At 39.5% G+C, this 16,870-nt stretch overlaps 1 protein-coding gene across 3 annotated transcripts in view; it reads left to right on the top strand.

Annotated features, from left to right (window-relative positions):
- The window catches only part of WDHD1 (WD repeat and HMG-box DNA binding protein 1), a 51,828-nt gene that overhangs the window by 33,386 nt on the left and 1,572 nt on the right, over window positions 1–16,870 (top strand). For all 3 annotated transcript variants that reach the window (XM_084631038.1, XM_084631039.1, XM_084631037.1), the window contains exons 16-25: window positions 1,455–1,611; window positions 4,076–4,190; window positions 8,604–8,735; window positions 9,562–9,776; window positions 11,682–11,812; window positions 13,239–13,295; window positions 13,559–13,602; window positions 13,740–13,898; window positions 14,335–14,468; window positions 15,998–16,133. In XM_084631038.1, coding sequence (XP_084487164.1) covers window positions 1,455–1,611; window positions 4,076–4,190; window positions 8,604–8,735; window positions 9,562–9,776; window positions 11,682–11,812; window positions 13,239–13,295; window positions 13,559–13,602; window positions 13,740–13,898; window positions 14,335–14,468; window positions 15,998–16,133 — 1,280 coding nt within the window. The remainder of the gene's footprint in view (window positions 1–1,454; window positions 1,612–4,075; window positions 4,191–8,603; window positions 8,736–9,561; window positions 9,777–11,681; window positions 11,813–13,238; window positions 13,296–13,558; window positions 13,603–13,739; window positions 13,899–14,334; window positions 14,469–15,997; window positions 16,134–16,870) is intronic.

Here is a 16,870-nt window from a genome sequence, read left to right on the forward strand (position 1 = left end):
CCACTCCCCTTTTACATATGCGGGCTTTTAAGTCAGTTCTTCAGCTAACCTCAACTGCTGCAGCATAGCATGAGGAGAGGTGTTCTCTGCAATAGTCAGGAACAAAATTAGAAAGTTATTTTATAGGTTGCAGCCAACACCTTGACTTGCACCTGGACACAAATTAGAAACAAGAGCACACTGTGGACTACAGGTGTCATTCTCCCAGTGAGAAGCACCACTAAATATTCAGAAACTGCATTCTGCACTACCTGAAATGTGAGTGGTCTTCAATGACAGCTTTGAGTGCAATAATAATTGCAGCTTGAGGTAACAAAGACCAGATAGCTGGGCAGCTCTGCATCCAGAAAGAGAGGTTCCAATCTGCTAGTTATACACAGATGAGAAGAACCCTTCTTGGCTATTAATGCTACTTGAGTGCTAAAAAATACTGGGGTTCTGGCTTGCACATCTTATTGACTAAATGCAGATAAACACCCTCGAGTCCAAGGACAGGTATCAGCCCTAACATCTCTTCTGAATATTTTCTGTGCCAGCCAGTATTACCTCTTTCTTCTGTGGATTGAGTCTCCACCATCTAACCTTCATCCAGGCCCCAATTTTGGTTGGATAGTGAGAGAGCAGAGAGACTGCACCATCTGAATCAAATATAGATTATGATTACAGCTGCTAAGTAGAAAGAACAGGAGAACTAGTGGCACCTTAGAGACTAACCAATTTATTTGAGCATAGGCTTTCATGAGCTACAGCTCACTTCATCGGATGCATTCAGTGGAAAATATAGTGAGGAGATTTATATACACACGGAACATGAAAAAATGGGTGTGTATATAAGTCTCCTCACTGTATTTTCCACTGAATGCATCCAAAGAAGTGAGCTGTAGCTCACGAAAGCTTATGCTCAAATAAATTGGTTAGTCTCTAAGGTGCCACTAGTACTCCTTTTCTTTCTGTGAATACAGACTAACACGGCTGCTACTCTGAAACCTGTCAGCTGCTAAGTAGCTGAATTTGGGAACTACCTGCTTGGGAGTTTCAGGATAAACTGTAAATACTGCTGTGCCTCGAGTTGAAGAGAGAAACCTTTTTTCTGTTGAATTTCTAACTTCTGAGATTTATAGTAGGAAAAAGTGCTTATTCCCAAAGTTGTGGTTTTTCCTAAAGTAGCTTATTTTCTGTCAAATTCTTGAAATCTTTCAGGAATTTCAATCTCTTACGTATCTCCATGTTTAAATGTCAGTTTGAATAATCTGGCCAGCAGGTGGTGCAGCTTTCTAATCAAACAGTAGCTTCTCCCAAACAGTTTGTACTTTTGGGCTGGAGGACATTACTTAATATTTGGGCATCCTAACCATGTACTGCTGCCTAGCAGCATCTGCCCATAAATCCTCAGTCGTATTGCGGTCTTAGGTTGAGTTGGCTGCCAGAACAATGCTTGTGTTTGTTATAAATAGGTACCCCATGTTATGTGGATTCGGAGGGAATTGTGAAGATGTTGAACAGAGGACTTGGGAACACCTGGATTCCAGTATGTGACACACGAGAATACTGCAAAGGAAAATCTGATCATTATTGGGTAATTGGCATCCATGAAAACCCCCAGCAGCTGAGGTGGGATTTTGCAAAGAGAGTTGTTTGTCTTGGTCATGGTATAAATGTTACATTTCCCCTTTAGAATAATAGAAACTGTAGAGAAACTTTAACTAACATGATTTTTAAAGGGTAAATAGCTAATAAATATGCTCAGAAAGTGATCCAATTATATATGTAATTTTTAAAATGGACATTTAATTACTAAATTGACCTTGAATAAAATTGTCAGTAATAATTTGATAAAGAAATTTCTAATGTGTGGCTAACAGGCATCTTACATTTTATTGTGAATTACAAACCTTACTAAAATTACAATTTTCTAAAGCGAATAAGTTTGTAATCTTTCTTCTATGGGGTTCCTAAAACAGCATCAGAAGCTCCCAATTCCATTTGGTCCAGTCCTACATTGCTTTTTTAATACCTTGATCACTTTGTATACTTTTCCTCCTCATATCCCCTCAATAATTGCCAGATCCTGCAGTGGCATCCACATGAGTTGACCCCTGTGCAGATCCAGTCGTAGCTGGTTATTTGTGTGATAATACTTAGCCTATGACTGTGAGGAGCTGTGAGCGAACTGTCATTTTATAGCGCAATATATGACAATAACATTGTTTTAAGGAATTGATAGTTTTCTATCCCTTTTTTTAATGCACCCAAGCATCCTATCTGTTTAATTGCTGATCCACACTAGGTTAGCCTCTTTGTTCAGCTATCTATGACTTCTCCTACATCCTTTTCCAGAGAGGTTCCTGCCAGTTCAGAACCCATCAGCTTGTTTTTTCAGTGGTGCACTACCCTACAGACTGCTGGCAGATAAATTTAGAAAAAATGTACAGTAGAACCTCAAAGATATGAACACCAGAGTTACGGACTTACTGGTCAACCATACATCATGTGGAACTGGAAGTAATCAATCAGGCAGCAGTGGAGACAAAAAAAAGAACCAAAAAACAACCAGCTCAGGGCTTCAGCCACAACGGGTTGGGGCTGCAGCCGCAGGGTGGGGGGGGGTCAGGCGTCCAGGAAGGGGGCTCGGGGCTTCTGACCCTCAGGTTTCAGCTTCAGTGCTCCCCCCATAGCTAAAGCCCCAAGCCCTGGCATGTTCCCCCCCACCCCCTCGGCTGAAACCGGGAATGAAGCCGTGGGGAGCTCTGAGCCCCAGTTCCCCCTGTGAGGCTGAAACAGGGAGCGGAGCCATGGGGCTAAAGTCCTGAGTCCCAGCACTCCCTCCAGGTTTAAAGCCCTGGGACCTGAGGGTCCCCCCTCCCCACTACACCTGGAGCCTTGACACCACCCCCACCCCATGGCTGCAGCGCCAACGCCCCCATAGTTGAAGTCTGTAACATCTTGTTCGGAGTTATAGAACCTTTCAGGATTGTAAACAACCTCCATTCCTGAGGTATCTGTAACTCTGAGGTTCTCCTGTAATTCAAAATTGAGCTTTTTATACTCCTCTGTAGTTTTTTATTAAGTGAAAGTATTTTGTGTCACTGGCAGACTTCAATTCGCTGTCCACTTCCTCTTCCAGCTCTTTAAATAACCCTGGTCTCCAGGAAACTCATTAAAATGTGTATCAAACTGGTGGGATGACTGAGTCAGAGTCATCATGAGTTTTTTCCTCCTGCTCCTCTAAGAAAAAGGGTGCTCCTCTATGAATTACAAAGAACTTTTTATTCAAAGCCACCACAACTGCTAAAGATAAGAAAGCAGGGGAGGCTCATTGTTTGGTGTTTCATTTATCAAACCTTATACAATAACTGACACACCTAACCAGACCAGTAATGCTTCCTCTTTTTTTATGCAGTGTTAAGGAGAAATTTTGTTAATGCTGCAGTGATGCAGCTCTATAGATCACCTTTCCCAGACTGACATTTTACTTAGCTGAACCCTGCAAGAGAGTGCCAACTTAAATGCCATTATAGTGCTCCAATAACACTAGAGTCACTTTATTCAGGACTGTATGTGTGATCCAGTACGTCAAAAAGCAGAACGTGCTACAAGACTGTCTTGAGAGAGAGTGTGTGTGTGTGTTCCCGTCCCTTTCCATCACACACGCCACTCCTCTGCCAAAAATAAAACAAACAATAAGAAAGCCAGCTCAAATTTTGCAATTATCTTCTGTTTTTCTGTGGACCGTGATTTGGATAAATTGGAATTTACGGTTTCTAGAATATACTAAATCATGTGTTAGAAATTTGCTATAATGTTTTTATTGTTTGCCGTATTTAAAGTATCTAAAGTAAACAAGAGAATGGAACAGAGAACTCTGGTGTAGCTGACATTGTGGAGCATATGTTCTGGTCTTTCCATGAGCTTTTATTTCTCTCACCAGTTGTACAGATGTAAAAATACAATTTTTATAAATGACAAACCCTGTTAAAATACCTCGTTCCTTCTATATTCTTGGGAGACCTGACTTGCAGTTTGGCTTTTCTGTAGATTTTGAGTGGTTTGTATGTGTTTTGTTTTCCTTGGACAGGTGCATTCCTTGTAAAGGAGCTCGGTTCCCTCCTACACTTCCACGTCCTGCTGTAGCAATTTTATCCTTTAAACTTCCTTACTGTCAAATTACAACAGAAAAAGGACAGATGGAGGTATGTAGACTTTACCAACAAATTGGGATGAGATTGTCTTAAGTGTTCCTAGTGAACAGGGGTCCACATTATTAAAACCCCCACTGTAAAGAGGCAAACTATTGAATACATGACAGCACTGAATTAGTGTTCTGCTCCTAGGTCAAGGTTGAGGCACATCGGTAGGATAGTATAGAGAAGCTTCCACTTCTGAAGTCCATCTGTACATAAATAGGGGTCTTCAGTCTCCAGAGCTGTCAGTCTGGCATCTTTCACTAAATTTATTGCAAAATATCTAACCCCAATAAACAATTTGGGAACTGTACTACAAAGAGGCAGCATAGAGTCTGCAGAAGAGATCTAGGTGTGGAGTTTGTTCAGGTTTGGTAGTTCATGCAAGTTTTTTATTATTAAAATAATTGTATGTACCAAAGAGAATAAATATAGAACAAAGTTGATAGAATCAATGTAAGATTACACATTAAGAAATGCTATCTCCCTTTGATCATCAAAATCGAATCTGTCTGCTTTTCAAAAGTGATTAACATTTTTTGGCTGCCTTAGTGTTTGGGGCCCAACTTGAAACCCATTATAGGTGTCTGATTTTCAGGCACTGCTGAGCACCCAACTTTTAAAAATCAGGCTCTTTTAAAGTATTTAATTAAGCATGCAAAATTATTAGTCATTCTGAAAGTTTTGGTCTTCAGGTTTAATTTGTCTCTTAAAGTAGAGACTAGTTGAAAAAAGATGCAAATGTAGAATATTCTTTGGTATCTCCGCAAAAGATCTGTACTTTGCTCCAAATTCTGATTTGATTTAAACCTCATTTCAGTTGGGGTGCACATGGTGTAAATTGGCACTGAGTTTTAATCTCCATCTCAGGGGCAATTTCATATGTTTTCGCAAAAAGAAAAGGAGTACTTGTGGCACCTTAGAGACTAACCAATTTATTTGAGCATAAGCTTTCGTGAGCTACAGCTCACTTCATTGGATGCATACTGTGGAAAATACAGAAGATGTTTGTTTTTATACACACAAATTATGAACAAATGGGTGTTTATCACTACAAAAGGTTTTCTCTCCCCCCACCCCACTCTCCTGCTGGTAATAGCTTATGTAAAGTGATCACTCTCCTTACAATGTGTATGATGATCAAGGTGGGCCATTTCCAGCACAAATCCAGGTTTTCTCCCCCCCCCCACCCCTCCCCCCAAACAAACCCACTCTCCTGTTGGTAATAGCTTATCTAAAGTGATCAGTCTCCTTACAATGTGTGTGAAAATCAAGGTGGACCATTTCCAGCACAAATCCAGGGTTTAACAAGGGGAAATAGGTTACATTGCATAATGACTTAGCCACTCCCAGTCTCTATTCAAGCCTAAGTTAATTGTATCCAATTTGCACATGAATTCCAATTCAGCAGTCTCTCGCTGGAGTCTGGATTTGAAGTTTTTCTGTTGTAATATCGCAACTTTCATGTCTGTAATCACGTGACCAGAGAGATTGAAGTGTTCTCCGACTGGTTTATGAATGTTATAATTCTTGACATCTGATTTGTGTCCATTTATTCTTTTACGTAGAGACTGTCCAGTTTCACCAATGTACATGGCAGAGGGGCATTACTGGCACATGATGGCATATATCACATTGGTAGATGTGCAGGTGAACGAGCCTCTGATAGTGTGGCTGATGTTATTAGGCCCTATGATGGTGTCCCCTGAATAGATATGTGGGCACAGTTGGCAATGGGCTTTGTTGCAAGGATAGGTTCCTGGCTTAGTGGTTCTGTTGTGTGGTATGTGGTTGCTGGTGAGTATTTGCTTCAGGTTGGGGGGCTGTCTGTAGGCAAGGACTGGCCTGTCTCCCAAGATTTGTGAGAGTGTTGGGTCATCCTTCAGGATAGGTTGTAGATCCTTGATAATGCGTTGGAGGGGTTTTAGTTGGGGGCTGAAGGTGGCGTTCTGTTATTTTAACACAGCTGTTACTCTGAAACTTGTTCATATGTTTTGAAATCTATGTTCACTGATCTATGTATACCAGGGATCTCAAACTCAAATCACCATGAGGCCTACATGAGGACTAGTACATTGGCCCGAGGGCCGCATCACTGAAACCTTTTCATACAATGATACAAAAGTAGAGTCAAAAATGAAAAAAATGAGGAGTAATATAGTATGCTATTAAAAGTCAATGTATTAACTTTTTAAAACTGTAATGCGAAGAGGGGTTTTAATAAAATATAAATACCTGTAACCATTCCTTATGTGGTCAGTAACACTGATGATGATCTATACTAACAGTCTATCAACATAGCTGTAATGGCAGGAACTTTTTAAAGTAACTATTCATACAAAATACGTTGCCACTTTTAACAAACATTCTTCCCAGCTACTCACAGCAAAGAATCATCCATGATGAATGTCATACCTCAGACTGCTCGTCTAGTCCATGAGGCTCCTCCCCGCCCCTGCCCTGCCTCTTCCTGCCCCACCTCTTCCCATCCCTTCCCCACCCCCATTCCAACCCCTTCCCCAAAGTCCCCGCCTCCACTCTGCCCCCCCCAGTGCACCGCATCCCCGCTCCTCCCCCCTGCCTCCTGGAAAGTCCTAAATGCTGCCAAACAGCTGTTTGGCGGCAGGAAGCGCTGGGAGATAGACGGAGAAGCTGGGACACGGCGCACTCGGAGGAGGAGGGGCTGGCGGGGGGGAGGAGAGCTTGGCTGCCGGTGGAGTCGGCACCTATGGCGGGCCGCAGGAAATAACGCCGTGTTTGAGACCCCTGATGTATACAGAAGAAGCTTCAGTAAAAAATACTGTATTCTTTTGTGAAGTGTTCAGTGGTTTTCCTCCATTTTTCAACTGTACTGACTGAATGTGTGTCTCATTGTCCTTGCCAAGCAGTGGAAGAAGGACTTCCTGAAGTGTTAATTTGGCTGGAGGGAGCTTGTATTTTAGGTAGTGTCTACAGGGGTTTTTAAACTGGGGGTCGGGACCCCTCAGGGGGTCCCAAGGTTATTACATGCGGGGTCACGAGCTGTCAGCCTCCACCCCAAACCCCACTTTGCCTCCAGCATTTATAATGGTGTTAAATATATAAAAAAGTGTTTTTAATTTATAAGGGGGGTCTCAGTCAGAGGCTTGCTTTGTGAAAGGGGTTACCAGTACAAAAGTTTGAGAACCACTCGTCTACACGCTACAGGACTGAACGGTTCCCAATTGATCCATTGAGCATGGACTAGCTTAAACACAAATGGTTCCTACTGTGCATGTTAGCTCTGTTTATTTGTGTTGCAGACCACTGCAGTTTTGGCCAGTGTCCATGCTAGTGCTGTTTTATACTGTTTCACTTAAAATGCCTTCTGGTATTCTATCCTACAGTTTCTGTTACAGCTCCCAGAAGCAGTGGATTCTGGGGATTTTGAAAGGCTGCCCATGCACTGTAGCGCAGTAGTAGTAGGACTGTTCGAACTGTTTTATTCTGAATGGTTTAGCATTGTCCACTCTAGCACTAAACTGGTGAAGGCTCAGATAGTTCCGATTAGACTAGATTCAATCCAGCTGTGAACAAGTATAATATAAATGGCATTTGTTGTGCATGTAAGCTGTTTGGAGCTAGGGTTGCCAACCCTCCAGGATTGTCCTGGAGTCTCCAGGAATTAAAGATTAATCTTTAATTAAAGATTATGTCATGTGATGAAACCTCCAGAAATACATACAACCAACATTGACAACACTATTTGGAGCACTTTTGTGTGTGGATATGATGTGGTTTACAAGCATGCCATAAAGTTCGAATCATAGGACTGCAAGGGACTTTGAGAGGTCATCTAGTCCAGTCCCCTGCACTCATGGCAGGACTAAGTATTATCTAGACCATTCCTGACAGGTGTTTGTTTAACCTGCTCTTAAAAATCTCCAATGATGGAGATTCCACAACCTCCCATGGTGATTTATTCCAGTGCTTAACCCCCCTGACAGTTAGGAAGCTTTTCCTAATGTCCAACCTAAACCGCCCTTGCTGCAGTTTAAGCCCATTGCTTCTTGTTTTATCCTCAGAGGTTAAGAAAAACCATTTTTTTCCCTCCTCCTTGTAACAACCTTTTATATACTTGAAAACTGTTAGCATGTCCTCTCTGTCTTCCCTTTTCCAGACTAAACAAACCCAGTTTTTTCAATCTTCCAACACAGGTCATGTTTTCTAGACCTTTAATCATTTTTGTTGCTCTTCTCTAGACTCTCTCCAATTTGTCCAAGTTCTTAGTGTGGTATGTTTTTCTTTTGCAGATAAAGGCTTAAGGACAAATATCTATCTCTTGCCCCAACAGAATGTGAAAAGGAACATTAGAGAATAATTTGATACAAGTTGGTGGAAAGTACTAAGCACTTTTTTTTTCCTGGCCTTTAGTATGCTTTTTTCCCCCTCTCTCTTATTCAGGAACAATTTTGGCGTTCAGTAGTGTTTCACAATCACTTGGATTATTTATCCAAAAATGGATATGAATACGATGAAAATGCTAAAAATGAGGCAGCAAAAGAACAGCAGGAGCTTTTAATGAAATTGTTTGCTGTAAGTAAAATTTAAATGCAAAAGAAATTAAAGATTATTGTTGAGCATTAATTTTCAGTAGATGGTATTTGATGCAGTTTAATTATGGATAGCTACTTTGTCATTTTCTTCCATGTGTACAGTTATCCACCTAACACACTATATGATTTTAGCCACAGTATTGCTTCTCAATCGTGGAAAAGGTGTTGCACAGAGAGAACTACTTTTTTTGCTATACCATTAAGTATTGTTGGCACTCTCTGCCTAATATGTCTAGCACCAGAATACTATAGGTATTGCAGGGTCAGAATTGAATTGTGTTGGCAGTGCTATGTGAAATGTTTGCATACTTCCTGCCCACATTGTGCAAATCCTGTTAAATTCTCTTATGCAAGTAGGCACACTGAAATCAGTAACACTAATCAAGAGAGCCAGGAGAGCAGGATAAGGTCTATTGTTCGTTGTTCAAGGGAGTGTTGTTAAAATTTCACTGTCATGATTACTAAATTTCCAACATTTTTTTAATAAACGAAAGCCTTAATTGATGGGCTTGCATATCCATGCATGCTCCTATTAAAAAACTATTTTGAATTTCCAGGCTTTTATATATATGTGTGTGTGTATATATAATTGGCCAATAGGTCTGTGTTGCCTAAGAAAAGTTACTGTCCTTACAAAATAAGGGAGCTATAAGGTGTATATACAGGTGTCTGGCTAAGCTATACCCCTTATGAGATATTAAGTTGGTGGTGCTTAGTGCCATTACTATGATTAATTATTCTCTTTCGGTTATTCTAGGAAGCATGCCTGTGGAGTGTGTAACTAAAGGATTGTTTTTCTTTCTTAGCTTTCGTGTAAACTGGAACGTGAATTTCGTTGTGTGGAGCTTGCTGACTTCATGACCCAAAATGCTGTCAATTTAGCTATCAAGTATGCATCTCGCTCTAGAAAACTAATACTAGCCCAGCGGCTTAGTGAGATGGCTGTAGAGAAAGCGACAGAGATGGCAGCACCTGAAGAAAATGAGGAGGAGGAGGATTTCCGAAACCATCTGAATGCTGGGTAAAAATAATTTTGACATGATAAAGAAACCTGCAGATTTTTTTGTTAATACGGATATATTCAAAACTATGGTGCAGTCAATACAATTTTATTGTCTGATGCTATAAACATGCAATATATTTATTAGTGTGTGACAATTGGCTCTAATCCTAGTGTGATTCTACTCTAACAATGGTCTATATAAAAGTAGAGCTGTGTTGTTCAATAGCTCTACTCCTTGGGATTCATTTTAATAAATTAGCTCTGAAGAGCCAGCAAAGCTAGAGAGAGTGGGTTGGTTCATTTCCTGCTTATGTGGTGTTGGAAGAATTTTTATCGAAGTCACTCAAATACCACAGTAATGAGGGTGGCATATGAACCTATATAGAATAGAACTAATTTCTGATTGCAAACTACTGTTGGTGATGCATGAGGCTGAAGGAACGCAGATTGATTTCTCGAGATTCTAGGCTGAGTTGGCAGTGCAGGGACTTAAGGCTGGTCTACACACAAACTGATCCTGAAATAACTAGATCAGTTTTAATGCACACCTTTTGTTATTAGTGTCCACACGCAGACTTGCACCAAAATAACAAAAATTGTGACTTAAAACCAATTTAGTTATTTCAATGCAAGAATGTGGTAGAACAGCCCTTAGTTGCGATTTACAGCCACAGTGGATGTTCTTTACAGCACCTGTCCCCTCTAGGAATAGACAGGATTAGAGCTGGTATTAAACAGTATCACTAATCCAGTGATAGAAAAGCTTTCACAGCCTTTCACCAGCGTTGAGATAATGGCATCACAGTACAGTGCATAAAGTTAGGGAGCTTATTTTGATAGAAAGAAGTTTAATTTTGCAACAAGTTTAAGGCCCATACGTAAAAATGTGTGCAGGTTTCCTTTGGAATATGTGGCTGCAAACAGGTTGATAACTCCCTTCCAAGTAGTCTGCTCCAATTTCCTGGTTCATGAATGGAAGCCACAGTCTAATGTTGGTGATTTTAGTCTCTTCTAGGGTTGGATTATATCACGAAAACTAGATTGTTCTTATTGCCAGATTCAGTCATTGCTGTAAGAGTCTTGTTGGAAAACGAGAGCTTCTGTTTACATATACGCACATCTTAGTAATCAGCAAAGATTGAGAGAGAAATATAGAAAATGTACTTGGTAATTTAATGGGATTTCAGTAAAATACAAGATCATATTTTTAACATTTTCTGCCTAAATTGCAGTTTGAAAATATATGAATCCAGTAATTTGGCTTTGTATTTAAATGAGTAGTTTGTGCATGTAATTGGCATGTGTGCATAATTAAATTATTAGTCTTGAAAACTTGGCCCATTTATATTTTTGCAAATTGTCAACACTATATAGCAGGAGATCTCGGATGTTTTATCCCTTTCCTCAATAGTTAGCACCTTTCTCCTTAACTCTTCCTCCAGAAATGGTTGCAAGGTTCTTCTTATTCAGAGCCCACCTTTCTCTTGCCCATCTTGGGGAGTAAGGTAAAATTGTGTGGTCTGTCTTTGAGCCTTTGAGTTCTGAGTACATTGGAGGTCAGTGCAGGCTGTTTGAATTCAGTGTTGTGAACTTCAAGAGAAAACACAGGCACTTGTGATCCCCCTTAGTGTCATAGGAATACTGTGGTGGTGGTGCTGAACGTATTTTGTGTGGTGGTGGCACTGAAGTGGTTATTGATATTTAATTTATTAAACCCTTGAATTGTTTTGACTGTCATACCACAGATTAATCAACAGCATAATAAAAAAAAAAAAAGCCCAGACTGTTTTCATTTTATAAAATTAATACAGAAATGTAACTTGGTCTTACTTTATTCCTTTCTGTTAATGAGTGTTCCTCTTTCCCTTTGGATGAGGTGGAGTTTCATGCACAACCTTATTAAAATTAATTATTTCCACTTAGTTATAGCAACTCTGGTACAGAGTGGAGCCAGCCTCGAGTCAGAAACCTTCTGCATGAACAAGATATGGAAGACAGCAAGGAAGCTGATGCAGTTGAGGAAGTGGAAAAAATGCCAGAAATACAAAAATTTAGTAAGAAACACTTTTGGGACAGGTTGGGAAGTTTACACAGACCTTTGTTTTACAGATTTAATAGGAATTAATTTTTCATTGTGGAAATTCCCCTCATAACTTTATAAAATGGATTGGATGATAACACAACAATTTATATAACGTTTAACATTTTTAAAGAATTAATTTTCAGGAGACCAATGTAAGGTAGGTAAGTATCATCTCCATCTTACAAGGAAAGTGAGGCACAGATGTTAAGTGACACAGCAGGTCAGACACATAGGTAGAGCCCTGCACGGATACAAAATTTGTATCCGCATCTGAGCTGCGATACACAAAAATGATCCGCAAATATAAAGCTGATATCTGCAGAATTGCAAGGCTTTAGATATAAAATTTGGATCCGCATCCATCCTCAATCTGCAAAAATGGTCCGTGGATATCCATATCTGCGGATGCAAAGCAGATATCAGTGGATTTGTAGGGCTCTACACATAGGGCCTGATCCAAAGCCCACTTAAGTCAGTGGAAAGAAATAAGTATTCTTGACTCCAGTTAGGACACTAACCATTAGACATGTTCTGTCTGGTTTGAACATCCCACTTAACTACGTTACTATCATTGCATTTTTTTTTTTGGTGGTTTCATTTTTAACAATAGCACCTGCTGACTTCTGGCTTATCTGATGGAACTGTTTTCTTGGTTTCATTTCAGCTCTTACATGGGCTGAATTAACAGAATGAAGGCACACCCTGGCTGTGCCCTCTCCCTGGCTGCCAATGCCCATTTTCTGGGGCACCTGAAGGAAAAGGGTTATAGGGAGCTTGTGATGCTCTGCTATATCTTCACTATCATCTCCAGACAGACTTTCTAGCACGCATCTCCTTGTGCGCTTTCCATTTCCCGCCTTCTGTGTGTTAATACATATATAGTAATATGAATGCTTTGGACTCTAAGATGGAGGGGTTGGAGGGGAAATAATCACTGAACTACTGTCTAGCATGTGCTTACCGTATTGTTTGAAGGAGTGAAGAGTGCGAACACTGAAACTTGCTTTGAAGACCTGCAATTATAAGTTCATTTTTTCTTAGCATGCTCTTTTCTGTATTATGGTAACACTTTAAGTACTAGAAATTCTTTTAAATAAATGCTGTTGCTTCTACTGCTCAAAAAGATGAAGTTTAAGTGGGGTTATCCATAAAAGTGGCAAAGTAAAGCTTAGCTTAGCAAAGTAAACATTCAGCTCTTTCCTTCTTCTTAGAAAAGGTGAGCCCAAATAGGGATACAATGATTTAAATGTGTCTGTTAAAGCACTTACACAAATATTAAAATATAAAGTAATGATGAAAGTTACATATGAGTTCACTAGGATTTTTTTAAAATGAGTTGTGCTGTTTTAATATTTGCGTTTTGTTATGAGTTTAAAATGTATCTTTTTATTCTGAAGGACAGAATCCATTCTGCAAAACTGTAGGATTGCCAGAAATGTCTACTCCTAAATCTGGTGAGTAAATCTCATTCCAATAAGAAAATGTTGTTGTCAGGTCTATCATTTTGTTGTCAGTATCTATCCATCTGCCTCGCCTCCTGTTTCCTAACATCGTAGTAAAAGTGCAGACCTTTCAGTTTTCATTTAACAAGGCTGGAATACTTTTATTTTTCTAATTAAGGAAATAAAATGAAAAATGTTCCATTTAATCTTATGGAACACACACAATACTTCTCAGATTTTCATGTGTTGTTTTTTTCCCTTTTCTGTAACAAAAGCTGTAATTACATCAAGCAGCCAAGGACGAGTCAATCCCTTTAAGGTAAGAATTTTGCAGTTCATCTGATAGTGATTTTTTTTTTTTTAAAGTTAAGATTTTCATATAAAAGAAATTCTTTGGAAAAGAAGACTCCCTTTTGTCACTGAAAATAAAATACTCCCAACTGTTTGTTACTTTAGGTAGCTGCTAATCAAAAAGACCCAACAGCTCATTCAGCTAACATTCTAGATAATATGAGCAAGTTCTCCAAGAATACCCCAACACCTAACAGCCGGGCTGTAAACAAACAAAAGTCTCCAGTTATAAAGCCTCTGATCCCCAAGCCCAAGTCCAAGCAGGTAATATTTCCGGTCTTTACACTAGTTCAGTGAGCAAAAAGTTAGTGAGTAAAATTGAATTTTCCCTGCTCTTATTGCATATAGGAAACACTGTTGATTGAATGAAACAACCCAGATGGTAAACTCTGTCCAAGCAGAGTACAGAAATGTGTAGAACTACACCATGTGCAGACTAAAAAGCAATATGAGATTTTTTTTGTCAAGCTGTAGAAAGCATGTCCTTGCGGTGACTTCAGTAGTTATTCTTATTTAATAATAGCGTATTGACAATAACCATGTACCATCTTAAGGTTTTAAACCATCAGTTTAACAACAGAAACCCTCAGTCAAATCGCTTTTCCTTGGGATGATGTGATTTGTATTGTCAGATGTAGACGTATTCACAATGTGTAAATATCACCAGTGGATTTTTTAAAATCTCTATAAATTTTTATAGGCTTTAGCAGCCACTTTTTTCCAGCCCCGTACACCCCATGCTGGTGACAAAACAGTAGAAGAAAGAGAAGAAAAAGCTGAAAATATATTGCCTGAAATCCAATATGCTGCCACTGAAAACACTGAAAACAAAAAGTGAGTGAATACAAGGGATTTTGTTTCTCACATAACACTTAATTTTAATTTTGATGTATACACTTGACACAATTTCAGAAATGTCTGCATTTCTAATATAAGGCTCATTAATTGTTGCTATTTCATTTTTCTCATCTGTACATTAATGTTCTTCAGTGCTTTAGATCTGGCTAGTCTCATGGTATGTCTGCTTTGCAACCAGGGGTGTGAATGGTAACTCTCAGAGATGAACCCATGCTAGCTGTGTTCTAGCTAGTTTACTAAAAATAGAAGTGAGGATGCAGCCGCATGGGCTTCAGCAGTTGCTGCGCAAGTGAGTACATACCCAGAAGGGTCAGGTGGACTTGTGCAGCCCGCACTGAAGCCTGTGCTGTAGCATCTTCACTTCTGTTTTTCGCGAGCTAGCTAGATTACATCTACATGAGCTGCCATTTGCACCCCAGGCTGCAATGTTGATGTACCCTAGAAGTGTCACATTTTTTTTTAAAAGTTTGGTTTGAACATTTTGGAACATGAGCTATAAAAGTGGTGCGTCAACACTTCTGTTATATTCATCTTCTGAGTCTCACTAGCTAATTGAGTATGAAGACTTAGCTGCCTCGCCTCTAGAGGTAGTCCTTACACACCAAGATTGTAGGAACGATTTCTGATGGCATTGGAATGAGATGAAGCTGTATAAAACCATGATAAGAGCATTCATTAATAAGTTTTTGCAGTTGTGAAGCCACTTTTATGATCTTAGCTGGCTGCTATTTATAGTATATGTATTGTCAAACCTGTCTCTGCATAAAACAAATCGTGCGATTGTAAGGAAAACACAGTGAAAGCATAGAATGTTGCATGTCTCCCGATAGTTACAGAAAATCCATTCACAGCTGATTTTGTGTCACTTTGAGAGAGGTTCATTTGTATGTGACTGATAGTCATGTACGATGTGTAATGTAAGTTTTAGGCCCTCGGCCATGATTTCTGCCTGGGTATTATTTATGCATCTGATATTGATTGTTGAACAATAGGTTAAGCCATGCTGCTATGCTAGATGGAAGTACTGGAAGTATTTAAATTTGAAACATTTCCTGACATCTAAAATCTAAATCTAAAGGCTTCACAAGTGGTTCCAGATTCATAAGGGACTTGCATGAAAGTCTCCAATTTGAAAAGAGAACTTTTTAGCAGAGATCATTTTAAAGCAGTGGTGGGCAACCTGCTGCGTGTGGCCCATCAGGGTAATCTGCTGGTGGGCCGTGAGACAATTTGTTTACATTGACCATGGGCCGCAGGTTGCCCACCACTGTTTTAAAGTCAAGTACTCTGTTTTAAAAACACTCAGATTTGATCTGTTGCTGCAACCTACTGGTGAACTGTTCTGAAGAGAGAATAGAAACTGCTGAGTATGCTGACTTGCTTTTCTAGACAGGATCTCTGTGGCAATAAAAAACACTCCAATCAGTTCTTGTTGCAAATGCTATTTTTGTAAAGTTGTTCTATAGGCTTCATACACTGGAAATTATTTTTTGTGACAATTTTAGACCAAAGACAGGATTCCAGATGTGGCTAGAAGAAAACAGAGAGAGTATTTTGGCAGATAATCCTGATTTGGAGGAAGCAGACATAATAAAAGAAGGCATGAGTCAATTTAGAGTGCTGTCATCTGATGAAAGGATGGTAAGAAAGCCGTGTTGCGCTATATTTTTCAAGAATTGTTTCTCTTTTACCACTGAATCCTGTGGAAATTCCAGTTTTGAAATTTCCTTAAATGCTGCTGCTCTCCATCTGGACTCAAAATATTATACCAGGCCAAAACCCAAAATACATGCTTTAATTATCAGCCAGATCTTTATAAATTGTTTATTTTCATAATGATTTAGAGGAAGGAGTAATGTTTGCAAGAGTAAATTGCAGACATGAAATCAGATTTGGAAAGGATGCAGAGACTAGTAAAGGAAGGAATTTAAAAGTTCAGAGAAGTGGTCAAGAATTAGTAAGGTGAGAGAAAGAGGTGAAAACACCAAACGGAAGTTCAAAATGGAAGAACACTTGTTACAAAGGAGAAATATTGAGAAGACCTAGATGTGATCATGCACAGCAAATTAGACAAGCACTTACAGTCTGCAGTTATAGCAAATGCCATAATGGTATGTATAAATAAGCTGTGGCATGTAAGAGCAAAGAGATAATAGTTCTTCACAATGCCTTGGTTAGACCATCTTTACGTGAAATGGTGTGTGCAGCACTTCCTTATTTGTTACAGAAAAGACATGTGAAGGAAGGCAAGAAAACTTTGCTATTTTGGACCTGTAGTGATCTCGTGGTGCAAATATTAGTGATTAGATGTCCAAATTTCACCTGCAAAAACAAACGGACCAAGGCCTGAATAAAACCTGGCTTTTAAAATGTATAGG

This window comes from Lepidochelys olivacea (assembly GCF_965140295.1).
Source record: "Lepidochelys olivacea isolate rLepOli2 genome assembly, chromosome: 6".
In the NCBI taxonomy this organism is placed as follows: Eukaryota; Metazoa; Chordata; order Testudines; family Cheloniidae; genus Lepidochelys; species Lepidochelys olivacea.